This window comes from Astatotilapia calliptera, chromosome 7, assembly GCF_900246225.1.
Source record: "Astatotilapia calliptera chromosome 7, fAstCal1.2, whole genome shotgun sequence".
Classification (NCBI taxonomy): Eukaryota; Metazoa; Chordata; class Actinopteri; order Cichliformes; family Cichlidae; genus Astatotilapia; species Astatotilapia calliptera.
Window position 1 is genome coordinate 2939349 of NC_039308.1, and position 27411 is coordinate 2966759.

The following is a 27411-nucleotide window of genomic DNA, read 5'->3' on the forward strand; positions in this document are numbered from 1 at the left end:
ACATCGTTCGCTGTTCTCGCGGCTCTAGTGAGCCTTGAACCCCGGCTCGCTATGGAGCTGGTGGGTAACAGACGTCTCTGAAAACGTTGGAGCACTTTTGCAAATATGTGATGTCTTGATAAACCGAGCAGATATTTGAGGTTTACACAGCTACATTCTCGCCTAAAAATATCTTAAAAGTTTATTTTGTGACCCAGAAAGAATAATAAGAGTAATATTAAAACTAAGTAGCTCCCGCCATTGATGGAAACAGAAATTGGCTGGGCTGCGCTATGAATCCTGGGATATGGTGGGCCACGAAGGATACACCTGACCCGTCCTTCGAATCTGGGGAAAAGGAGAACGCATTTGTCGGCCGCATTCGGAGGAGTCTACGAATTTGGACAGCCTTCGTTGCGTCGCTGTGACGTAATTGGCCTACAAATGCGGCCTCGGGAGGATGCAGCCCATGAATTTGGGCGCCCCCAGTGTGTAACCCGCGTCTCATGTTTCCTGTTTTATTTTGATAGTTCCTTGTCCTGCGTTTAGGGTATTCAGTTTTGCTTATTCCCTGTCTCGTCATGTTTGATCTCTCCCAGCTGTGTTCCCCGTGTTCTTCCACTTGTTTCTGGTTTACCCTTGTTCCTAGTTCCCTGTTTTCTTTTAGGTCCCCGTCCAGGTTTTCTTTTCTGTGTTTGTAAAGGTTTTGCTACAGTGCAATAAGCTGCTTCCTTCAGTTTACCTTATTGTTTCGAGTCCTGCGTTTAGGTCCTCATCCTGCCTGCAGCAGCACTCAGCATGATGGTAACAAATAGAAAAACTCAAATTGCTCTGATTGTTTATTCCAGTAACATTCCGTGACATCAAACTTCAGTTGGCAAATTTTTTTTATATTAATTTACCTATAAAGTATAGTAAATAACTTTAAAAAGGTGCAATGAAGAAGTGCAAATCCAAAGGTTTTCAGGGCTGGGCGTCTATTGTTGAATGCAAAATGACTCAGGACGGCAGCAAAGACGTCATTGTCTTCTCTGCTAAACTGCAGTTTGGGAGTATTTGGGGGGATTTTTAGGAGGATATCTCATCCTGACTTTTGAAAAACAGTGGAGTGTTATGATAGAGAAAAAGAAGATGTAGTAAGATAAACTGATTATTAGCCTGGGTCTGCACATTAGATTTGCTGACAACATGACTTCTTTAAATGTTTTTTGTTGGCAACCAGGTTTACCGCGACTGCAGCACCGAAACAGGGGCTTCTAAATGTTTACCTGTTGGTGGAGAGGAAGCAGTAACACCACTACAGAAACATGAATACACCCATTCAGCTTTGGGTTAGTTAAAGCACATTAATCTATTTCTTAAGCGTCGAACTCGGGAGCCTTTTTTGAGTCTCTTTCAGGATTCAGAGTCTGACCACTGAAAACTACGCCCGGAGTCCGCTCATCAAGGCGTCGTGGAGTTGAAGGTCGGTGCCCAGTCGGGGTACGTATCCAGCGAGAACAAAGGAATTCCCCAAGTTGCCATGGCCAGCAGGACGGCGAGGACTCCAATCGTGTTGACGCCAAGTCCTGCCTTAACCTGCAGCAGACAGGATCAGATTTTTCTTATGAATTATGGCCAGCATACATTTAGTGAAAGAGTTATTTCTAGTTGCAACCTCTATTTTCTTGTGACAGAACTCACCATATCTAGGGTGGTAAAGTGTCCATAGCCATACACCACAGCACCTGGTGGGTTGGACACTGGCAGGAGGAAGGAGAAGGATGTGCACAGGGTGGCGGGGATCAGGATGTACAAAGGGTTGACGTGTATGGCCTCGGCCTGAAGCGAGAACAATCTCTCATAAATATTTCCCACATTAGTGAGATTAAATAACAATAATTAGTTTTTATTATAAAAACTTTTATTAACATTCATTCAAAGGATTAAGGGGGGGGGGGCAATATGTATTTACATGTAAATGTGTTAGTAATGTCTGTTTAAACGCGTTCCTGTGATTATTTTCGTGTTGGCCTGAAGTTAAATATCGCCCTCTGCTGGTACTGCAGCTTACTGTACCTTTTGCATGCATGTCCATTTCACGCTTTGGAGATGCAAAGTTTGGGATGGACATGGTCGACGGGTGTGTCTATTGCATGCTTTGCAGTGGTACTGGTTGAAAAGATAGACATTGCCAACTTGACATCCCCCCCTCTAACTTGGTCAGGATGCTTTGTTCACAAACTGCCTCCGTTTGGACCTGTTCTTTTTGTATTTTTTAAACCAGAGTCAATTCAGGGAAATATTACGTGTGTCTGTAGCATATAGGTTTATATGGTTAAATGGTAATTGTACGAAAAGTAAAACACAAGAGCCAACAATGCATTTAAAAAAAAGAAATTAATGAAAAACGATGTGTTTCAGGTCATTTTTACGGAGTAACGAGAAAGTAACGTGTAATGAATTACTTCCTCCTGTTAGTAATTAATTAATGTACTACATTACTTTTACGAAAAGTGTTCTAATATGTGCATTTTTTTTAGTAATGACCCCAACACTGATCACAACAAAGAGGGGAAATATCTCCAACATGCAATTACTTTGCACAAATGTAATATCTTTGATTTACTGCCCGGGTGTGAAACTCTGTGATGGACCACCTGTGAACATCCAGACTACTGTTTCAAGAATTGTGCTCCACCAAAAAAACACAAGTATACAAATGAGTGGTTTGACTTGACCAGAGGAACGTGCTCAAGGCCAGCAGACAGAGGCACCATCTTCTTTTGGAGGTCAACGATGAGGGTTGAATCTCTCAGCCAACCCAGAGATCAGAGAACTAAATGTCCCTTAGAAAAGCTAAATGAGTAAGTTCTGCACACTTCCTGGAGAAACTCCTCCCTACTTATGGGGGGTCCGAAGGACTTGAGACAGAACTGTAAAAAGAGTTGTTAGCCTTGATGTGGTCGTCTCTTTTGTTGTAAGTTCCATATGCTCTGTTTTATGTTGAAACAAAATCTTAAAGCTCATAAACAGTACAAACTGCAGCTAAAGCAAAACACTGAAACAGCAGAACAACTCAGATGTCACAGCAGTTTCCCTCAAAAAAGCTGAATTTATCAGACTGAAAACACTGATGAGGTCAGGACTGAGGAGACATGAGAGGAATCTTGAAGACGTGTCTCTGCATAGTCTTAGCACTCGAGCACTTAAATTAATGCTTGAACTGGAGGCCGACCTCACGCTAAGTTGATGTTATGGAAGTTAAAGAATTTACAGGCATCAAATAGCATTTAGGCTCAACAAATGAAAAAGCAGATTCTGAAGAAAATGAATCATCTGGAAGCTGAAACCACACAGTTTTACTTATTTTTTCAGAGTTATTTTTCACTAATTTGGCTCTAGTGCTGCATTTGACGGTGAAACAGGGAACAACGCGCAGGAAAGGCCCAGACCAGCACCCGTGGTGCACAGCTGATTTCTAAAGAGCTCATTAATTCAACATGAGTATAAAATTGCTGCTCATCCCTTGCGTGTTGTATTTGTCGGGAGAAGCTAATCAGAAGAAAGTAGGGTTAAAGGGAGTGGATTTAAACGGTTTGTTTCAAGCAGACCATGAACGGAGGGATTCCTCCACAGCCCAGTGTAAGATAAATAATGATTATTTTAAGTACTCTAGTAAAGTCCAAGAATAAAATACTGAGCTCAAAATTGAACAGTAATTCTTAGCATTTTGGCGGATCTGTAAAGTATAACACACTGAACTAACCAGAGGAGAGAGAATGGGGAGGAAGATGGTGATGGTGGCAGCGTTGCTGGCCACCTCTGTCAGTGTGGTGGTAAGGAGGCAGGCCACTGTGACTGTGGCTAAGACCGGGAGGTCGCCCAGAGGTGTCATCAGCCTGGCCAGCCATAAAGACAGACCTGACTCCTGCACACACAAACAAACACACATGTTAAGTGTACAGCAGATTTTATACCAGCTTTAGGTGCCATTATATCAACCACTGGTTTCTGAAGGCCCATTTTGAAGATTTGACATGACATTTGTGGACATATGACCAGATGCAATGAGGACAGGCTGGTCTGACTGTGAAGCCATTTGTTCGTTAATTAATGATTTCAATTGTAGAGAAATTGTCAGTGGACAATGCACAGTTAGCCATACCATGGCAAAATTCACAAAAAAGACTTTTTTGTTCAGCTTGAGTCTAAATGAGTGACTGAGCCCATAAACTGAGCAGCAAAGTGCGTACAGAGGGCAATTCAAAGAGAAGGTGTTTGCACTGACCTCTGTAGGTCCTGAAGTCTTTTTACAACCACAGTCGGTTGGCCTATATCTTTATCTATCTCTATATCTGTCGCTGTTTATCTCTAGAGACAGAGATAGACAGAGATATAATTGAAGTGCACTCAAAACTATGTTATTTGAGTGTACTTATGGTTTAACTTTAAGCTAAACAATCTTGATCCTTTTTTTATTTCATGCTTTTCAGTAAGTTTTACTATAATCTTTCTGATCGTGAGCACTGACTGAAAACAATGTTGACACAATCAGGGGAGTAGTCCGGTTAAAGTTGTTGTAATCCCCAATGATCTGCACCAGAGAGCTGTTTTTTATCTGGACCTGAGGTTTTTCTGTGTTAGCTGTGAAAACTTTACAATGTTTGCATCAAATTTCTTCTTGTTCGGTATGAGGAAACTGTTCTGAATGAAGTGTAATTTGTATGTCAGCATACCTCTGCACCTTTAGCGAGGGCAAAGCCTCCACTGACCATCAGGGCAACTTGCCACGGCATGGAGGCCTGAAACTCTTTCCAGGAAATCATTGACTCTGAATGGAGAGAGAAAAACATTTACTGGGACTGATGGCACAGATGCTGAAAAACAGACAAGCTGTTCAGAACCTCTGAGATTTAAATGAGTGTTAATACTTTACTGATTTTAGGTATTCACACATTTCTGTGCAGCTTAAAGTTTATTTTTTTTATGTAAAAGCTTGATATACATAGGACACAATAACCAAAGAAGTGAGAATAATGTATTGTAGGAAAACTGTATTAAGAAGAATTAAGAAAAACAAAAGTTATCTACAGTAGTAAATCTACACTACTTAAACTCAACCAATTATGCTAATTTCCTGCTCTGGGGCTCTTTGAGTACTTGTGTTAGCCTTCAACGTCTGAGTAAACAACAAGCCACGTTCCATACATTTACCATATTTTCTGGAGGGTCCGTGAGCAGGTACGATGAAGAGGAGGACGCCCAGCACCAGAGCCACAGTGGCATCTGTGATGTAGTTGGATTTACTGAAAAACAGAAAAAGTGATCAGCTGGGTCATGGTTCATTGCTGCTGTGAAAAATCATAAATATATGTGTTTCCCAAAGAATCTGGTCTGATATTTGTCATTCTATCAAGAAACTGCCTGGAAAGGTCAAAACCAACAATAAGTCTGTTGGTTTCTACTGAAAGTGACTCCCAGATGAACTTCTCTGTATTAGAAAAGTTCTTTCGTGAAACAGCTGGTAACTCTGGTTCTTTGCATTACAAAGAGGAAACAATACATATTTTTAACAGTGTACGACTTCTCATGTTGCTCTTGGAAGAGGTGGAATTTTTCAAAATGATACTACATTTAAGAGTATTTGCTTCAAGGTTGTCTCCACATGCCTCTCTGGATGCTTCAGCACTACTGTTTATTTCTTCCCGAGAAATCTGTTCTGGCTGTTGAACAGACAGCAGTTTTAGGAGAGAGCCTGCAGCACATTCAGATACACGAATGTGCATGTGAACCACGATTTTTTTTCTTGATATTCATGGGGTTGTGCACTAATTTTCAAGCATCAGACTCCTGGAGGGGAGCTCGACTCTCCAGAAACACCTGAAGAGAACATTCAGCGGAAACTTTCAGGGTGCATATTATTGCCTGCAGGCATTATAGTTTCCATATCTCCATTTCAAGATCAAGTTTGAGTTGACACAGTGGCAGAGATCCAGAACAAATAGTAAGATTGTGACCTCTACAGAACGATCTATAGCAGGAGCGCTGTAGAAGGACACTGGACAAAATTAAACTATGGGTTTGTTGTTGTTGTTGCTTTAATGGGGAAAAAAATCGAGGGCTTTAAGATCACACCTTGTACTTGGGAATAAGTTTGAATAATTTCCAAGAAAATAAAAGAAGGTTGTGACTCACTGAGGGAAGAGGGAAGCCCAGCCGGGTATAAAACCTGGAGATCTGGTCAACCACAACAAAACCATGACCACAAAAACCACCCCGGTGAAGATCTCCTGAGAACTGGAGAGAGGGAACGAATGAATGTGTGAATGCATAAATTATCATAGGAATGTCTTTCTGTCAATAACTGATCAACAAGTAAATGAATGATGGCAATCTAAGGTAATTTAAAACCCTCTGTATTATTAAATAAATTCCTGAATGAAAATATAGCTCTTTAAAAGAGTTATATTGTAAGTTATATATGTGCTGACAGAGAGAGAGTTCACCAAACCTCCAGGCTATAGATGTCTTTATCCATCTCATTTGGCCTGAGTTGGTCAGTTTGTGAGATAAATGTCTCCCTCTCATGAATATAAAACCAGGTGGCCCTTGCCTTGTTATGTTCAAAGTGCACCCAAAAAACAAGTAAATAAATAAATACATTTATTCTGAATGAATCCCAAAAACGAAAAGAAAAAGACTGAAAAATGCAGAAGCAATGTCTCTTTGTAGAAATCATGACCTGTCTGCACAACAAAGCAAACAAAAACTGTGAAGGTTTTTCTACAGAAGAACGCTTCAGGCAACCTTCTGGAGACCCTTAGTCATTCTGGATTAGGCAGGTTGTCCCAATAAAATTCCAAATAAGGGGTTAAAAAATGGGGTAAACATTTATATTCTGATTATTTTTACCATGTGTATTAATATAGGTGTTTTAGACGATACATATATAGTTCAATTTTTATGTTTGTTTGTTTTTTATTCAAAACACCGAATACAAAAATGAATGACCATTCATTTGCCTGTTTCTAATATTTGAGGTCCGTGAATGGATGAATAGATAAATGGACATATTAATGCCTGACAGCAGTAATGATCACGCATGAATGAATAAATGATCAAGCTGATTACTTTGAAGAATAAACAAGTGTGTAAATGAACGAATGAGAGATCACCGAATGGCTCCCAGCTTCTTGTACTCGTCTTCCAGCACCTTTTTCACCGCCCTCTCTCTCTCAGACTGCTCTCCCCGACACTGCCACAGGAACTTGAAGCTGCGTAAGAGAGAGAGAGAGAGAGAGAGAGAGAGAGAGAGAGAGAGAGAGAGAGAGAGAGAAAGAGAGAAAGAGGAAGTGCCCACACTGAATTTAATGACTGACTGTGTTTGGTTAAAAGCACAGATAGACAATGAAAAAATAATTATATATTTACATAGTTGTGAAACTATATAGTCAGCACAGTGGCGCGTGGTTAGCGCTATTGCCGCACAGCAAGAAGGTCCTGAGTTTAATTCCACCATCAGGCCGGGGTCTTTCTGTGTGGGCGTTTGCGTGGGCAGTTTGTGGGGATAGGCAAAAACTGCCCATAGGTATGAATGCGGGAGTGAATGTGAGTGCGAATGGTTGTCTGTCTCTGTGTGTTAGCCCTGCGACAGACTGGCGACCTGTCCAGGGTGTGCCCCGCCTCTCGCCCTATGACAGTTGGGACCCCCCGCGACCCTGAAAAGGATAAGCGGAAGCGGATGGATGGATGAAAATATATAAATTATAACCAAGTTATTCAAATACTTAGTGGGTCTGAATTTTACTTTCACTAGCTGGGACCACATCTTCAGTTACGATGAATGATGATGGATGAGAGACCGTGGACTGATGCTGCGATTTGGGGAAGGCCTCGGAGGGGACTGGCAGCAGCTCCTGGGTGGGGCAGATCCCCAAAGAAGGCATCCCCTAGCAGAAGCGAAGATTGGACATTGTGAAGGTCTTGGAGATTGTTGCGAATGTATAACTGGTAGTCTTGTGATGACCATCGGACCGTGAGCTTGATTAAGTGGTCCGTAATTCCTTTGCGGGAGGCATAAGTTGCTGTACCAATGTGGAAGGAATGGCCAAAGAAGAGATTAGGAGAAATCCTGGACACCATAAAACTTGCCAAAAATGTGAAAGAAACTATGATCTGGTTGGGATGTGGCTGGATTCGATGATGAGCTGAAGGTCTGAATGTAAGTTATGCTGGGATTTTCTGAGGTAGAGGTAATGGGTCAGCAATTCAAAGGGGCTTAAAGGTGAGTTTATTTTAAAGTAAAATATCAAAAAGCGGCTGCGCAATTGGTTGGTTTTGCTTTGTCTGAAGAAGAAGATGAAGCAGTTTTTGGAGACTGGGCGGCGGTTGCTTAAGCAGGGATAAAGATCCGGATGGAATTTTGTCAATAAGGAGGTCAATTCTGAACAGCGTAGAAACCCGAAGAAGGCAAGCAGCAACATAGTGTGCAGGCCAGTAAGTAGTCACTGTACTTCAGCCGGAGCATGGAAATGCAGTGATAAAGAAGTTAGGGGCAAACGGCATGGGGTTGCAATGGGAGCCTGACGTTGGAGACCTTTGATGAGTAGCAAGCTGAGATGGGTTTAGAGGTCAAGCAACGCCCCCTGTGAGCACATGACGATGGGGCCGTCGCGGCTGTTGATCAACCTGGGTGGAGTAGGCTGGTTGAGTAGTGGAAAAATCAGCTCTGTCAGATCTATATATTTACAAGCAATGATTTGTTGGCAAAGGTAAGCGGATACTGGGAAAGAGGTGACCCTAAAATGACGTTGCTCTATGCTCAGGCTGCTGGGGAACATCCCACAATGCACTGAGTACTGCAGTTTGTATTTGAGTTTGTCTGTCCATATTCTCCATTTTTGTCTTCTCCTCTCTTACTCCCTCCTAACCAGTCACAATAAAAGCCCCCTCGCCGGGCCTGGTTTTATTGGAGGTTCCTCCCCACCATCTCCAAATGTTTACTGAAGAAGGACGACCTGCACATTGGGACCCTCTGATGCTTACATTATATTACAATCTCATCTCACTGGCAGCAAACATCAGCTGATGGTTCAACCTTTGACCACATCTAATATAGTGAACTATTAAAGATACTTCCCCCCCCCCCCCACACACCCACAGTTGCTACAGAACTGCAGAGTGCTTTAAAATTCACCTCCATCCCTGCTCTTCCTTTTTCTGTTCTTCCTGCTGTCATCTGCTCTGTTATTTCCTGAAGTCCGACTACTGCCTTATTTCTTAAATATCAATGACTGCAAATGCAAATAACACCATCCATCCATCCATCTTCATCCGCTTTATCCGGGGCCGGGTCGCGGGGGCAGCAGCCTAAGCAAAGAGGCCCAGACCTCCCTCTCCCCAGCCACCTCCTCCAGCTTATCCGGGGGAATACCAAGGTGTTCCCAGGCCAGCCGAGAGATATAATCTCTCCAGCGTGTCCTGGGTCTGCCCCGGGGCCTCCTCCCGGTGGGACATGCCTGGAACACCTCACCCAGGAGGCGCCCAGGGGGCATCCTTGTCAGATGCCCGAACCACCTCAGCTGGCTCCTTTCGATGTGGAGCAGCAGCTGCTCTACTCTGAGCCCCTCCCGGATGGCCAAACTTCTCACCCTATCTCTAAGGGAGAGGCCAGCCACCCTTCGGAGGAAGCTCATTTCTGCTGCTTGTATCCGCGATCTCGTTCTTTCGGTCACTACCCACAGCTCGTGGCCATAGGTGAGGGTAGGGACGTAGATCGACCGGTAAATTGAGAGCTTCACTTTTACACTCAGCTCCCTCTTCATCACGACGGACCGGTGCAGCGTCCGCATTACTGCAGCTGCAGCCCCAATCCGTCTGTCGATCTCCGGCTCTCTTCTCCCATCACTCGCGAACAAGACCCCGAGATACTTGAACTCCTCCACTTGGGGCAGGAACTCATCCCCGACCCGGAGTGGGCACTCCACCCTTTTCCGGCTGAGAACCATGGCCTCAGATTTGGAGGTGCTGATCCTCATTCCCGCTGCTTCACACTCGGCTGCGAACCATTCCAGTGCGAGCTGGAGGCCCTCACCCGATGAAGCCAACAGAACCACATCATCTGCAAAAATCAGAGATGAGATTCTGAGGCCACCAAAGCGAAAGCTCTCCGCCACCTGGCTGCGCCTAGAAATCCTGTCGGTTGTATAGGGATCGAATGGCCCGTAGCAATGGACCAGACACCCCATATTCCCGCAACACCTCCCACAGGACACCCCGAGGGACACGGTCGAATGCCTTCTCCAAGTCCACAAAACACATGTAGACTGGTTGGGCAAACTCCCATGCACCCTCAAGTATCCTGGAGAGGATAAAGAGCTGGTCCAGTGTTTCGCGACCAGGACGAAAACCACATTGTTCCTCCTGTATCCGAGGTTCGACTAACGGACGAACTCTCCTTTCCAGCACCCTGGCATAGACTTTCCCAGGGAGGCTGAGGAGTGTGATCCCCCTGTAGTTGGAACACACCCTCCGGTCCCCCTTCTTAAAGATGGGGACCACCACCCCGGTCTGCCAGTCCACAGTCCACATGCAAATAACACATTTTGGGAAAATATTGCAGACTTTTGGAGGATAGTTTGGAGTGTCCCCTCTGCAAATCGATACCTTTTCCCCTGGTAGGGTCTCCCATGGTGTGCATGCTGCGGTGGGTATCCTAGGATCCCCTCGGCTTGCTGCCTGTACTTTGGGGTTTCTCCCAGCAGACGAGCGGGTTTCTTCGCTGCGCCTTCGGGTGAGTGAACAGGTCCTGACTGTTGTCTGCTCTTATGTGCCGACTGACGGTTCAGACTACCCAGCCTTCTTGGAGTCCCTGGGTGGGGTGCTTGAAGGTGCTCCACCTGGGAACTCCGTTGTCCTACTGGGAGACTTCAACGCTCATGTGGGCAACGTTAATGAGACCTGTTTGAACATAAGAGTGTCCATACATGCATGGACACCCTAGTCTGCAAGTCAGTGATCGATTTTACAATCGTATCACCAGACCTGCGGCCATTTGTTCTGGACACTTGGGTAAAGAGAGGGGCTGAGCTGTCAACTGATCACCACCGGGTGGTGAGTTGAATCAGGTGGCGGGGGAGGACGCTGGACAGACCTGGCGCACCCAAACGTATAGTGAATTTGTGCTGGGAACACCTGGCAGAGGCCATAGGTTTGTGAGATCGTCTACGCATACCTCCGGCAGAGCTTCAAGGGCATTCCGAGGGAGAATGGTGACATTGAGGCTGACTGGACCATGTTCAGCACCTCCATTGCCAAACCAAATGTTGGGCACCAGAGGTGAAGGGATCCACAAAGCTGAAGAAGGAGGCCAATCTGGCTTGTTTAGCTTGTGGGACTTTGGAGGCAGTTGATATGTACCGACAGACCAAGCGGAACATGGCTTGGGCAGGGGCTGAAGCAAAAAGTCAGGTGTGGTAGGAGTTTGGAGAGGCCATGGAAAAAGACTAAAAAGAGATTCTAGCACACCGTCAGGTGACTCAGGAGGGGAAAGCGGTGGCCTACCTGCACTGTGTATATTGCGGATTGAACGCTACTGACTTCGACTGAAAACATCTCTGGATCTCGTTTACAAGAGACAAGAGAAGGAAGCGGAAGATCGACAGATGGATTGGTGCTGCGGTTGCAGTGATGTGGACGCTGTACCGGTCTGTCGTGGTGAAGAGAGCTGAGTTTAAAAGCGAAGCTCTCATTTTACCAGTCGATCGACGTCTCTACCCTCACCTATGGTCACGAGCTGTTGATTGTGACCGAAAGGACGAGATTGCTGATACGAGTGATGGATGGGCTGGTGGCCAGGCAGAGGGAATTCTGGGCTTCTCTGCTTAGGTTGCTGCCCCCACAACCCCGCCCCGGATTACTGGAAGAAGATGGGTGGATGCATGGATGGATGCATGGATTGATGGTTTCGAGTGTTTTTATGGGGGTGGTTTTTGGCTCTGTTTAAAGGGTACTACAGTATATGCACTGTATTTTAAAAGTTCAGTTAACAGCTTAGCTGATCTTCCAGCCGCTTCAATGGCTACCTGTAGGTGTGCGGTGGACTGGCCAACAGTAAACCTTCAGAATAAAAAACTTGCACATTTAAGTTGCTTTAAATAGGCCCACAAAACTGTCAAACAGCATTTATGTTCTTTAGTTCCTTTTTAAAGAACTTAAAGTTCGAGAGCAAACCAGCCGTGTTGAATGACACTGTTTTATGTAGTCTCTGTTGATGGCATTATTAACAAAGCACAAAAGCATAAATATGAAAACAAATGGTTCATCATCGTCAAAACTCTAATAAATATTCACAACAATAAAGACATAAATGTGATGTGATGATACTTTCACTAATTAATCAATGCAAAGAAATCAGAATAGGATGATGAAACTGATAAAAGAGAAAAAATAATGGAGTGTGCACAAAGAGTAGTCAGAATAGAATAGCACTGATAGCAGGTGATTGGCTCTGCAGATGGTATGCTGACACTCACTCTGAGCCAATGAAGATCCAATACAGCCACAACCATGTCATCAGCAGCATGATAACACTGATGGGCAGGCACAACAGGAGCCAGTTCGCAAAGTTGATGCTGTTGCAGTCTGGGTAAACGCTGAATGTAAAGACAGTGTTTGGAGAACATTGGTTTTTTTTTTTTACAGCAGTCTTTCAATCATTTAGTTCATTCTAGCTGTGCAGCAGACTGAATTAACCAAACATGAACGGCAAGCCTTCATTTGTGCCTGTTCATGTTTCTAAAGTAAAATCACTTTAAAGTCTCTTTGTGCTGGTTTTTATCGACTTTATGTTCCTGAAGACTAAAAGAAAGATCGTATGTGTGTTTTCATTAGGTAGGGTTTGTGTTGGTGTGTAGGGCTGTAATTGGAGGTTTCTGATGTTAAATGGTAATTATGAGACAATATGTTCAGAGTAATTTTACAGAGAAACTTGAAAGTAATGAGTAGAGAAAACAAGTTACTTTCTCTGTGGAGTAATTAAGTAACATACTGGATTAATTTTAGCTGTGTTCTGTGTAATAAGAGTAAAACATTACTTTTTTGGAATAATGATCCTGAGTAAAACTTCATTACAACAGAGAGGGGATATACCTCCAGCATAAGCAAACATTTGACCACACAGCTTGCAATTCATTTGCATGAATGTAATGTCTTTGATGTCCTGACTTGCCATGGTGACTCTCAAAGTGCAGCCAATGAGAATTGATAGATTCTACTTACAAGACACTCACCGGTTGAGGTGCTCAGCGAATATGAGGTTAGGAGAGGTTCCGGGCAGCGTGGTGATGCCGCCGATGTTGGAGGAGTAGGCAATGCCGATGCACATGGCTTTGCATAGCATCCGACCCCGTTGACATCCTGTGTCCCTGTGGGAGGCCGTGGGTACGTTTTCTGCAGCCTGTAAGACAAAATGCAGAGAGAAGCAGATTTAGTGGAAGTAGCAGAACATGCAGAACTGGAAAAATATCAAAGAATAATTTTATTCTGTGTTTATTTGGTGCTTTTTTGCACCTCGTCTGCTGCAGGCTGCGACTCTGCTGGTATTTGAACAGAAGTGAAGGTTTCTGTGGGGACATCTGGCTCTGTGCTGTCACTGAGAGAGGAATAAGGGATTCAACTGCTCTTCAAGCACATCAGAAACAAAAACTTAGAACACCCTGAACCCAGAGGGCAGCAGTGAATCCCCATGCTTTACATACCTCAGAGCTTCTTTATTTTTTGCAGTACAGTTGTTGATTTCTGAAAAAATGACAGATTATGGTCAGGGCCACAAGTTCCATCCTACTGTAAGCTCAAAGACACACAGCTATCTCACACTTTTAATTATATTTTGTGCTTTTATAAAGTAAAGTATACTGTCTGTGCAGGTACCGTCCAGCTCCAGGGTAGGGTTGTCTTCACCAGAGTATCCCTCTTCATTCGCCTTTAGAATCTGTTTGAGAACAGCATCTACGATGGGCATCACCATGGTAACAGCTGATGTGTTTTGGACCCACATTGAGAGGAAGGCACAGCCGGACATGAAGCCAAGCAACAACCTGAAGGAGACAGTGGTGTGTTCAAAAAGCAACAATGGAGCCTTCACACTTAAATCTCGAAGAAATACAAAATTTGAATCCAACAGCAGAGAACGAAGATGCTCACCAAGCAGGGTTGACCCCCACCAAGGTGACGAGCCTCAGGGCGACTCTGCGGTGGAGGCCCCACTTCTCGATGGACGTGGCAAGGCAGACAACACCCACAAGCAGGAAGTGGAAGTTATTAAAATACTCCTTTGCCACCTAGAGGAGAAAGGTGATTTTAGAACAGAGAGTGCATCTACAGGGTAATTGAGGAAGAGGAGTTAAAATTTAAGCCCATTTTCAAATTTGAGTTTGTGGCCAAAGAAAATGTTATACAGGGAGTTAACAAGTAACAGATAAACCAATTAAAAATACAGCTTTAAAAAACACACAGATGCACTGGAAAATATTAAATAATTGGATCAGTACCAACAATTGTTCTGAGCTGTAAATCATACAGAGCAAGAAATTAGGAAAACAGGGCTCTTTATTATTTGTCAAGAAAAAAAAGAAAAATTTCATGTTGAAGTCAGTGCTTCTTTTTCCACATGCAGGGACACAAGTAGCACATCTGCTGCTGTGCATTCATAAAGAATAACAATCCTTAAGACGAAGAACATTTTGTCCTCTGTAACTCTGATTGACTCACATTGGAGGACGACATGATACCACACAGGGGGAAGAGGATGGCGGGGAGCATGGCGGTCATGGACAGTGGAATCACCTCTGTTATCCAGTATATTGCCATCAGCAGCAACACAAAGCCACATTCTGCCTCCTACAGGGAAAACACGATTACACACACACAAACACATCGATGACTGTAATTATAGCTAAAGGTCATTTTTATATAAATGTAATGCAAAGATTAGACGCAGCAGCTTGTCCACTAAGCCAGAGTCTCTCTCGTCACTCAGCAGCTACCTTCAAACACCTTTAGCTAGTTATTTGGACTGAACCATTGTCTAATTTAACCTCCATTCCAGCGGTTATCTTTCTATTATCTTTACTTTTTTCTTTTCTTTTTTTGAACCATCCAGTTGTGGATCTGCATGAACATTTCCACCACCAGGCTTCACAATCAGGGCCCAGCATTTTGGGTGTCACACTATCAAGTTCTGCTTGATAGTGCAATAATGTTTCCCGTTTTTATTATTATTAGCTTGTCTGTTGATCTTGTCAGTCTTGAATTCTTGCAGTTACTTTGCATATCGGAAGTTATTAGTTCCCTTCACTTCACATTCTTTTCCTTTGAGTCCTTTCCTTATGCAGAGTTTACGTTTCTGTTGGAGTTTCCTTGTTTGGTTTTTAGTGGTTGTTTGTGTCTAATATTTATTGTTACTTCCTCACCCATAATTGCATCGATCTCATGCAGACATGTCTCTTTTCCTCACTGATGTGTCGACCTGAATGCTCCCCATTTTAAAAAAAATAGTGCCGTCTCCCCCTTGTGCTTTGTCTCAGCTATTCTCTCATGTGCTCTGTGTCAGTTTATGCTGTGCACTTGATTTGCTGCTTCATGGACTTTCATGGAATTCTAGGTTCTCCTGAAACAATCTTGTTCTGATCTGTACTAAATATTAGACTTGTAGTCAAGACCGCCTAAACCAAGACAATACCAAGACCAGAGGGGATCGAGACCAATACAAGACGAAGACCAAGACAAAGTCGAGACGAGACCGAGACAAAAAAGTCTTTAAGCTGCAGCCAGATGCTGCTTTGTTTACGGGTCTCAGGCATATTTATGTGTTTTTGCGATGCACTCGCACAGCCCTCCTCACCGCTGTCTACTGTCTCACTCACTTACTGAGAGGACAGACGCATGCTCCACTTGACTGTCACGTCTCTCACCCTCTCTGTTTTTCACATAATGATATTATCCTATATCCTCGCACATGATTGGCCACAATATGGAGGGATTGGAGCATAGCTGAGCCACTGTGTGAGAGCTGAGCAGCGAAAGGACATTGAGGAGCGGCTCTCGCTCAATGGGAGTCGACTCTTCTGATTCACCACAAAGCACTCTCTAAGCACGGCTCTTAGAGCTGATGCTTTTGCGCATGACACATTATCGAATGTTACGTTGTGTGTCATGGATACTGTTGACTCCAAATCTCCTGACCACTATGTCGATCTGAGACAGCAAGACCGAGACAGCGAGACCAAGACAAGACTGAGGGATTCGAGACCAAGACCACGTAAAAGTGGTCTCGAGACCACTAACTAAATCCAACTAAATATATCAAATCTTATTATAGCCTGAAAAACAAAATCCCACTGGCAAGCTTTGTTTTTGCACTGCAAAGGCTTTCCTTTGACCTATTTTCAATGTAGGTCAAACTTTCTGTAATCGGATATTGAGCTTTATTTGCAATCCCAGACAAGTCATTTGTTAACTGAAATTGTAAAAACTAACCATGAGGTTTCATTTTATGTGTTTTCATTTTATGAGTATATAAAGTTTTATATGCAGAAAGTTTTTGAAAAGGATCAAGGGTCAGATGGCACTAAGTACAAGGGTCTGTTAGCCGTATTTATAGTGACGGGAAAAAGTGTAAAAGATCTCGTAGTGCTTAGAGTTGAAAAAGGTGTATAAGTACAAATCCATGACTGGCTGATAGGAAAGCAAATAAAGAGCCAACGTAAACTTAATAAAGCACAGAGACTGTTCAGATCATCACAAAAACTCTACAATAGCTACAACCTACTGAGATCATATCATAAAGTTTATGTGCTATACAATTAAAACTAGCAGTGGCAACATATTTCACAATATGCAAATAATGATAGGAGCTGCTTAAAAACACTGATCAGTGCAATGTCAGTTAAATGAAACCGTTATGGAGGGGATACAGTTCCCGTCATATTTGTGCACGCACCTTTGTTCCGATGACCAGAGGAAGAGGGAGCAGCAGCAGCGGCGTGAGGATGATCAGGAGAAGGCTGTGATAGTTCCACAGTGCTTCGCTCAGCTTCGTCAGCATCCTTCGGTCGTACATTGTTTTCTTCTCTCCTGCTGGTTCCTACTGTGACCCCGCAGTTATTTGGCTGTGATATGTTAGAGAGGGTAATAATTGACCAAGACTGAGAGGCTGGAAACCAGTTTGGGGAAGTCCTCCAACTACTGGAAGCTTCATTTTACATTTCCTTATCAGTTTTCTTGAGCAAGATACAAAAGCTCATTAGTAACTGTTGGTTATCTCTCCACTAAGACAAAGGTCAGATGTTAATGTGACAAGGCTTTTCATTTATTTCAAGCGTGGTGCTTGAAAGGGTCAATGTCAGTAGTTTCGCTGGAACTACAAATGCTTTTTTCACACCTAATGGAAGTATACCGATTCACAAAACATTTATATGTATCGGTGGTGTGTACTCCATTGTGTGTTATTAATGCTAAAATTTCTTAATCTTCCTTTTGACTTTGTCACAGACTCTGACATAAGAACCAAAACATAAAGGATGCAAAGTTTCTTATCAAGAATCATTTTTATTAAAGTATGTATAGCAAGTATACATATACAGACTTAATAAGTTGCTTCTAGTGGGCAATATGATACTGTTTCTGTACTTGTTTCGGATCCTGATTTTTAAGGGTTTATTTTTTGTTTGATCTTGTTGTAAAATATTTTAAACACAATATTTATTTGCTAGAATGCCGGCCTTCATCATTTAAAATCATCACTAGATTAAAAAACATGATAAGGACTGTTATGTGATTACATGTTGAATAGTCAGAAGTAATAAGACACATGTTGAAAACCCCAGAGCTCCATTAAAGTTTAGCTGAGTTTATAGCCTGTTGCCTTTGACCCACAACTAATGACTAAACCAAATTCATGAAAATACTTTCACAAACAAACTTTCCAGATGGAATGTGCACCGAGCTGACAGCATCCAAACCTCTTAAATTTATGAGTTAGACTTTAATCAAGAAAATGTTATTAAGGGATTAACAGATAAGAGTTTTACAGTACTGTGTAATCTCTTTGAGTCACTCCTGATTTCTTTATATTTTGCTTCCAAGGAGCCAGACTTTATTTTTTTAAAGAGCTCTTTCAGTCCAGTCCTTGTAGCTTACAATTTTCAGAGAAATGTTTGCTTTTGTTTGTTAAGTCAATCAACACTGATCTATGAATCATTCAACCATAGAAAAGACACCAAACTCAAGGAACGAATCAGTGTTGTGTCTACACATAACAGATAACTTAGCAAAACAACAAATTTAAATTCTATATTTAAGTACTTTCTTACACATACCCTGTCACAAATAAAACAAACAAAAAAAAACCATTTGTTCCTGTTTCTCCCCTCTGCAAATTGCTACCTTATCGTGGTGGAGGCGTTTGTGCGCTTTGGGGTCCTTAGGACCAAGTAAAGCGCAATACAAAAATACAGACCATTTACCATTTACTAGGGATCCCAGGGGCTATGTTGTCTGGGGGCTTCTGCCCGTTGGTAGTGTCTCCCGTGGAAAATTTGTCCTCGGTGAGGGACCAGACAAGAGCAATTCAGAAGGACACTATAAGTAGAACACCAAGGGAACAGTTCACCCTGCCCAGGATAGGGTTACTGGGGCCCCACCCTGGAGTCAGGCCAACCTGTGCCCAGCAAGGGCCTGTGCTGTTGTCTGCGGGATCAGTGGCGGTTTATAGTTCCCAGCCTTCTTGGAGTCCCTGGGTGGGATGCTGGAGGGTGCTCCATCTGGGGACTCTGTTGTCCTGGAGACTTCAACGCTCATGTGGGCAATGATAGTGAGACCTGGAGGGGGTATGATTGGGAGGAACGGCCTCTGGGATCTGAACCCGAGCAGTGTTTCGTTGTTGAACTTCTGTGCAAACCACATTTTGGCCATAACGAACACCATGTTCGAATATAAGTGTAACCAAGGTAACATCTGACCCCACTTCCGCGAATCCCTTTATCCGGTCGTTAAGTGATGACGTGACGAATCCTACTTCCGGGCCTAAAGTAGTCTGCGTTTAATATGGCTTTTGTGTTGTTAACATGTTTAATGTTTTGTATTTTCTTCTATTTAATCTCAAAAAGCTCCTAAAACAGTCAGTGATCACTGTTGACCTCCCTCGGCTTTTATTACCGCTAATCTTTTATTTAAGCTCAGTTTTTAAAACCTTAGGATGTAACTACAGCCCAGCCCATGCAGCAGTATATGAATGACTAACCTCGTATTGTGGATGGATTATCTCAGTTGTTCTCCTGACTGAAGTTTGGTCCGTTTACAGCATCCTGCCATGCGATTACATTTGTTTCTGACCACCGAGAACACTCACGTTAACTTTTATTGAGTGGAAAAAAAAGTTAGCTTGTTTATATTATGCTAACATAGCTGTGTCGCTAGCGGTCACGTAGCACATCATTATATACCAGCTAGCCAAACTTCAGTAACCCTACAAACGTCACTGCTGTTTAGTTTTCTGTCTTCATTTATGTTGGAAGTGATAACAGAGCTGTACGTTTTAATTTGTTTCCAAAACCCCGCAGTCAGGACATGCTATATTGTATTTAGATAGAAGCTAGCGAGCTAACTTCCTGCTAACTTCTAACTCCGTTAAATGTCATAAATTCCGTTTTCATGGATGCCTGGATGTTAAACTCAATTGTTACACCTGGTAGAGCAGAACGCTGATCATTTTATTAAAGATGAAAGGCTTTAGACAGTTTTTCAACTCTCAGTAATGCCATAGTGATCGTTTGATATATGGACCTGCAGCGGAGTTTAGGCCCAGACACGGCTAGTGATGTCAGACTTAACGACCTGTATAAATTCTGGGTCAATCAGCTGCATGTCCCCTGCTCCCATGGCTGCTGTTGTCCCTGTGGTTGGCGTGCTTGTCAGATATTGACAAATTACGGACTCCATATCAATTGACAGCGTGCAATAATTCTGTCAGGTTTGGTGGCTCTTCATCACCACATCCACCCCCCTTACATGTGGGGTCCCTCAAGGATCTAACCTGGGCCTAGTACCCTTTTCCCTTTACATGCTCCCATTAGGCTCTATTTTCAGGAAACATGGAATCTCATTTCACTGTTATGCCAATGATTCTCAAATCTACTTTCCTCTTAAAATGAATTCTACAGACTCTCTAAAAGTGTGGGAGGAGTTCATGGATGCCATGGAAGAAGACTTTCAGACTGCCTCGAAGAGATTCTGGCAAACCGTCGGGCGACTCCGGAGGGGAAAGCAGTGCTCTACCTGCACTGTGTATAGTGCAGGTAGAGTGGGTGGAGTGCTGCCAACTTCGACTGAGAAAACTGTCGGGCGGTGGAAGGAATATTTCGAGGACCTCCTTAATCCCACTAGCATGTCTTCTGTGGAGGAAGCAGAGTCTGGGACCAAGGGGATGACCCACCAATCTTTGGGGGCTCCAAGTGGCGGAAGCCTTTTACGTGGGTGGTATCAGAATCTCATCTCTGCTTTCGTGGATGATGCGGTTCTGTTGGCTTCATCGGGTGATTGCCTCCAGTTTACCTTGGAATGGTTCGCAGCAGAGTGTGAAGTGGTGGGAATGAGAATCAGCACCTCCAAAACTTTGGCCATGGTCCTCAGCCAGAAAACGGTGGAGTGCCTATGAGTTCTTGCCCCAAGTGGAAGATTTTAAGTATCTCTGCGTCTTGTTCACGGTTAACAAGAGAAGGGAGCGGGAGCTCGACAGACGGATTGGTGCTGCGGCTGCAGTGAGGTGGACGCTGTACCGGTCTCAGAGAGAGCTGAGTGTAAAAGCGAAGATCTCAATTTACCGGTCGATCTACATTCCTACCCTCAACTATGGTCATGAGCTGTTGGTAGTGACCGTAAGGACGAGATCGCGCATACAAGTGGCGGAAATTGGCTCCCTCTGAAGGGTGGCTGGCCTCTCCCTTAGAGATAGGGTGAGAAGTTTGGCCATCCAGGATGGGCTCAGAGTAGAGTCGGTGCTCCTTCACATCGAAGCCAGTCGAGCTGGTTCGGACATCTCACAAGGATGCCGGGGCAGACCTAGGACACGCAGCAGAAATTATATCTCTCGGTTTGCCTGGGAACGCCTTGGTGTTCCCCCGGACAAGCTGGAGGATGGCTGGGGAGAGGGAGGTCTGGGTTTCTTTGCTTGGGCTGCTGCCCCCGCGACCCGGCCCCGGATTACTGGAAGAAGATGGATGGATGGATGTTCTTTGATAGCAGTTTTCATTTGAGAAACAAATAAATTTTGTTGTAAAAGACAGCTTCTTCTTGCTCAGGGCTCTTACAAATATTAAGAACATAACTGTAAACTGGCAGTCTTATATTATTATTAAGTATTTATTGTCATTGTCAAAGAGCAATGAAATTGCGTTTGGGGCTTCCGTACAACCCGTAAATAAAATAATGAAGAAAATAATAAATACTTAAAACCCAAGTGTAAATATTTAACCCAGTGTGACTCCAGTGCAATAAGACAATCCTTAGCAACAACATGAGAACATGACAAGTAATGTTCATAAGAAATTCAGACAAAGACCTGAGAAACATGACAAAGTACAACAATGCAACCCATTCAACATTATTGTACTGTGAGATATGATGTCAGATATGATAGTTATCTATTTAAGAAAGAGGGGGGGGGGCAGGAGGGGGAAAGAGAATAAAGATATGATGCACCAATGCAGACCAGTTCAGTGCTATTAAGAAGTTGGATATGGTTATTGTCCGTGAGAGGGGGGCAGAGAGTTCAGGAGCCTCACAGCCTGTGGATACAGGCTGTTGGCCAGTCTGGATGTTCTGGCCTGTATAGACCTGTACCTTCTCCCTGAGGGCAGCAGGTGGAAAAGGTGGCGCGCAGGGTGATGTTGGTCCCGCAGGATACTGTGCACCCTCCTCAGACAGCGAGTGGGGAAGATATTACTAATCTCTGGCAGACTTGTTCCCATAATTCTGCCAGCTTCTTTCACCACCCGCTGGAGTGCTTGCTGATCGGCCTTGGTGCAGCTGGGGAACCGCACTAGAAATCCATACGTCAGAACGCTGCTGATGGCACAGTTGTAGAAGTATACAAGTATACTCAGTATTTCCTTGCTGTGTCTTGGCAACATAGGCAGAACTTACTTCATTACAGGCCCCGGAACCAGTTGCAGTGTCTTGGTTCACGTATACAGCAGAACACACCTGTGGGTCTCCAGTCAGCTTGTGGGCCGGACAGATAAGACTCTCCCTCAGAGGACGCAGGAATAACGGCAGGCTCAAACCTGTTAGAACAGGATTTCGAGACTCAGAATTATCCTTAATAGTCTCAGAGTCCCCAGAGAGTGTGTTAATGGTTAAAGCAGTACTGGTTTCAAAACTCCCTGGCCTCTGGATACAGTTGGTTTCTTCTGTCACAGGTAGGTAACACACTGTCTCTTCAGTCTCGGCCTGTGACGAGGTTTCAGATTCACAAGCAGCCCACTCGGCCACATGAGCTACATTAATGACAAGATTGTCTATGGAAGCATGATTTACATGTCCAGGACTAGTTTCCGGGACGTTTATAACCCCACCAGAGCTGGCTATAGCTGACTCACACACATTTTCCTTGCAGTCACAAATTGGATAAATAAACTCATTGTTGTCTGAGCACTCACCTACAGCCAATCTCTGGTGGAAAGGGAGCCTCCTGGTTGAAACTCTGTCTCTGTATTGCCTCGTTCTGGAGAGGCTGTGGCGGCTGCATGGAGCGACGACGCCGCAGACGCCGCTTCTTCCTAGGAGCGGCCATGAGTGCGACGGTATTAACGGCGGGGACCGACTCTTCCTCCTCCGCCCACCTCCTCGCCGGGCAAGCAGCCGGAGAAGAGAAGTCCTCACGAGGGGGGTGAAGGTGAGCGGCTGGTCCGAGGCGGGGCGATGGGTGGGAGCTCCTCGTCGAGAAGGAGCCAGGGCTTCCATCAGAGCTCTTCCTCCCGATAAGCCCGTAACACCTGCTGCCGCTCCTCCTCACCGAAGTCTATGGCTTCCGTCATCTCTGTGCGCCGCGCTGTGCGGCTAGACTGTGGCAAAGACGCGGAAGCTGGTGAAACGTGAGCCGATGGCGGGTCGGTGGTGAGACTCAGCATTCCGACTCTGACCGCCTCCGGTTCACGAGGCAGGAATGACGACTCCCGCTCATTGGGTGGGGTCATGGGTGCTGAGTCTGCATTCAATACCCTCTGGGTCAGCGCACGAGCCCGAAGCTCCTCCTTAAGGGGGCCCAGAGAGTCAAACATCTCAATAAGCTGAGGAAACTGGTGGAGCTGCGGCTCTTTCCGGAGGATGGCGTCTATGGTCGCCAATCCAGTGGACACCACTTTAGGGTCTGCGCACCCGCAGATGCGTGTCATGATCCGGCTGATCCGCTGCAGCTCCTCCCCAATCCCATCCGTACTGTCCGCTGGGTCCATACTGGTCACGTCATACTGTCACAGCCAGCGGGGGCAGACCGTGTGGAGAGTGTGTGTGGTTGACCCAGGCGCTAACACAGGCGAGGAGACGGGAGTGAACTTAAACTGAAAGCGAGCCTTTATTTGGGCTGATGCAGAAGGGAGTAGACAAAACATAACAGGGACAGAGACTGCAACTAACCAAAAACCTAAACTGGAAAAACACTAACCTGACTGAAAGGAATAACTATGATTACCTTGAACAGAATGCTGTGCAGATGCATGGAAACTGTGAACCAAATGGCGTGACGAAAACAGACATGAACATGACCTGCACGGAACCTCATCGTGCGGCTGCATGAAAAACAACATAAACCAAATGACAAACATGAACTGCACAGAATCCTGAAAAACACTTAACTTGACTAGAGGGGAAGTACACAGACGACGCGACAACGAACAAAGGAAGACTGAGGACTTAAACATACACATGAGGTGATCAGGTGAAGTGGAGACACATAAGAACACAGCTGACTAGAATGAAACATAATGACAATACAGAGGAGAGTAACACTAGCTACAATGAACAAAGAACACCAGACTCTTCCAAAATAAAACAGGAAACACGGAGACATAGACATGGAGATAAAACATGACATGAACTTAACCGCATAGACAAGAAACATGACACATAGGAACCAGGGAGACTGAGTACAGGGGGAGATGACAGAAACAACTAAAAAATAAGGACTAAACATCCATCCATCTTCATCCACTTTGTCCGGGGCCGGGTCGCGGGGGCAGCAGCCTAAGCAAAGAGGCCCAGACCTCCCTCTCCCCAGCCACCTCCTCCAGCTTATCCGGGGGAATACCAAGGTGTTCCCAGGCCAGCCGCGAGATATAATCTCTCCAGCGTGTCCTGGGTCTGCCCCGGGGCCTCCTCCCGGTGGGACATGCCTGGAACACCTCACCCAGGAGGCGCCCAGGGGGCATCCTTGTCAGATGCCCGAACCACCTCAGCTGGCTCCTTTCGATGTGGAGCAGCAGCTGCTCTACTCTGAGCCCCTCCCGGATGGCCGAACTTCTCACCCTATCTCTAAGGGAGAGGCCAGCCACCCTTCGGAGGAAGCTCATTTCTGCCGCTTGTATCCGCGATCTCGTTCTTTCGGTCACTACCCACAGCTCGTGGCCATAGGTGAGGGTAGGGACGTAGATCGACCGGTAAATTGAGAGCTTCGCTTTTACACTCAGCTCCCTCTTCACCACGACGGACCGGTGCAGCGTCCGCATTACTGCAGCTGCAGCCCCAATCCGTCTGTCGATCTCCGGCTCCCTTCTCCCATCACTCGCGAACAAGACCCCGAGATACTTGAACTCCTCCACTTGGGGCAGGAACTCATCCCCGACCCGGAGTGGGCACTGCACCCTTTTCCGGCTGAGAACCATGGCCTCAGATTTGGAGGTGCTGATCCTCATTCCCGCTGCTTCACACTCGGCTGCGAACCGTTCCAGTGCGAGCTGGAGGCCCTCACCCGATGAAGCCAACAGAACCACATCATCTGCAAAAATCAGAGATGAGATTCTGAGGCCACCAAAGCGAAAGCCCTCCGCCACTTGGCTGCGCCTAGAAATCCTGTCCATAAAAATTATGAACAGAACCGGAGACAAAGGGCAGCCCTGGCGGAGCCCATCACCCACCAGGAACGAGTCCGACTTATTGCCGGCAATGCGAACCAAGCTCTTGCAACGGTTGTATAGGGATCGAATGGCCCGTAGCAATGGGCCAGACACCCCATATTCCTGCAACACCTCCCACAGGACACCCCGAGGGACACGGTCGAATGCCTTCTCCAAGTCCACAAAACACATGTAGACTGGTTGGGCAAACTCCCATGCACCCTCAAGTATCCTGGAGAGGATAAAGAGCTGGTCCAGTGTTCCGCGACCAGGACGAAAACCGCATTGTTCCTCCTGTATCCGAGGTTCGACTAACGGACGAACTCTCCTTTCCAGCACCCTGGCATAGACTTTCCCAGGGAGGCTGAGGAGTTTTATCCCCCTGTAGTTGGAACACACCCTCAGGTCCCCTTTCTTAAAGATGGGGACCACCACCCCGGTCTGCCAGTCCACAGGTACTGCCCCTGATCTCCACGCAACATTGCAGAGGCGTGTCAACCAGGACAGCCCTACAACGTCCAGAGCCTTCAGGAACTCGGGGCGGACCTCATCAACACCAGGGGCTCTAACCAAGGAGTTGTTTAACTGCCTCAGTGACCTCGCCCCCGGAAATTGGCGGGTCATTCCCCTCATCCCCAGACTCTGCTTCCTCCTCGGAAGACGTGTCAGTGGGATTAAGGAGGTCCTCGAAGTATTCCTTCCACCGCCTGACAATTTTCTCAGTCGACGTCAGCAGCGCTCCGCCAGCACTATACACAGTGCAGGTAGAGCACCGCTTTCCCCTCCTGAGACGTCTGACGGTTTGCCAGAATCTCTTCGAGGCAGTCTGAAAGTCTTTTTCATGGCCTCTCCGAACTCCTCCCACACCCGAGTTTTTGCTTCAGCCACTGCCCGAGCCGCATTCCGCTTGGCCTGTCGATACCTGTCAGCTGACTAAACAGCAACCTAGAAATTAACTAGATCGAAAATGAATACAAAAATACCTAAAACTCAAACACTGGGTCACATGACCCAGTACCGTGACAGTTACAGGAAATATGAACAATAGAAGAAATAAAATTACACGGGCTGTTCATTAATGATTCGAGGTCCGTGTGGTGTCAATGGCAAACCTGTCACTGTAGTGTTGGGGTTTGAGACAAGTTGGTTGCTCCCTGCAGCAACTGGGTGAGAATCCAGGTACTTGATCGCAGTGGCAATCTGGGTCAAGTGGCATCAAATGTTCGGGTTATAATAGTGGAGAAAATTAGCAGAAGTTATGAATAAATTAATTATCATAGCTTGAAATTTTCAGATACCCTGGAAATATTTCAGGAAATCATTACATGATAATAAAAAAAAGTCCCAGCAAACTGTCCAGGAAACAGAATTCTTCTGTTAAACACATCCAGTGAAAGCAGTTCATCTGCAGGGTAAAGGATCAAGGGGGATCTTGATTTGCTTAATGAGACTGCTCATCGACTCTCAACCTCATCAGAACTTCAGAAGATGAGATCTTGCTCTGTTGTTGAGTTGCAGTCTGGAATAAAATCCATGGAGTTCATGCAACCACAATCAGGTCATTTTTCAATTTGGAGGGATTCTGGGGAACCTGAAACAGAATTTCAATTATGCATAGAGATTTATATTTAAGTTTTATTTAGAAGTCAAGTATGATGGCTGTAATTTTTTATTGAATGTTTGTTTCTCTCTAAAACTTTAAATATTTTGGCCAAGAAGTGGAACTCTTAAGATTAAGAATATCTTCTGTGAAGTGCCAAGATGGATATGATTAACTTTTCTGTTTTTTTCTCAATGAGGGGAGAATCTGAAGCTCTCATAGAATGATTGAACACAGTAACCTCTGTAAAAGTAGCAGTGTTAATCTTAGTTTAAACATTGATTTATGCCACCAACTGTTTATGATTCATCTCCAGCTGTTGTTGTTGTTGTTTTGTTTTTTTTTTTAAAAAAAAGCAGTGTGTGTGTGTGTGTGTTTATTTTACTGTGTGTTCATTGTAATCAGGAAGTGGAGCCTCTCCTCCTCACTATAAATTTCACGATAAATCTGTCTATAGTCACCTGAACCTGTTGAACATTAACACTGAAACCAGAGACTGTTTGTGAAAGATGGACATCATGACATCACTCACTGTTTTTTGTGAAGCAGTACAGAGCACTGTGGTCCATGTGGGTCTGTCTACAATGCTGCTACGAGGGTGCATGTTTGCCATAAAGGTCCATAATGTCTCTTTTCATTGCTGTGCTGATGATATTCAAATCTACCTCCACTTGACTGGGGATG

General features: G+C 44.9%; 1 protein-coding gene across 3 annotated transcripts; it reads right to left on the reverse strand.

The window, feature by feature from the left end:
• Positions 1 to 430: 430 nt before the first annotated feature.
• On the reverse strand, positions 431 to 19281 carry LOC113025093 (solute carrier family 13 member 1-like). 3 transcript variants are annotated; one of them, XM_026172497.1, is made up of 16 exons: positions 19262 to 19281; positions 16961 to 17129; positions 14731 to 14859; positions 14164 to 14300; positions 13891 to 14057; positions 13719 to 13758; positions 13531 to 13612; positions 13251 to 13417; positions 12495 to 12614; positions 7137 to 7235; positions 6157 to 6258; positions 5176 to 5267; positions 4698 to 4792; positions 3728 to 3889; positions 1663 to 1800; positions 431 to 1557 (listed from the first exon to the last, which is right to left on the reverse strand). In XM_026172497.1, exons 2-16 carry the CDS (start codon positions 17078 to 17080, stop codon positions 1423 to 1425), a joined length of 1785 nt encoding a protein of 594 aa, XP_026028282.1. In that variant the 5' UTR covers positions 17081 to 17129; positions 19262 to 19281; the 3' UTR covers positions 431 to 1422. The 3 variants fall into 3 exon arrangements, with proteins under 3 accessions (XP_026028282.1, XP_026028281.1, XP_026028283.1); XM_026172496.1 differs by lacking the exon at positions 19262 to 19281 and having other exon boundaries at positions 16961 to 17562; XM_026172498.1 differs by lacking the exons at positions 12495 to 12614; positions 19262 to 19281 and having other exon boundaries at positions 16961 to 17562.
• Between the last annotated feature and the right edge of the window lie 8130 nt (positions 19282 to 27411).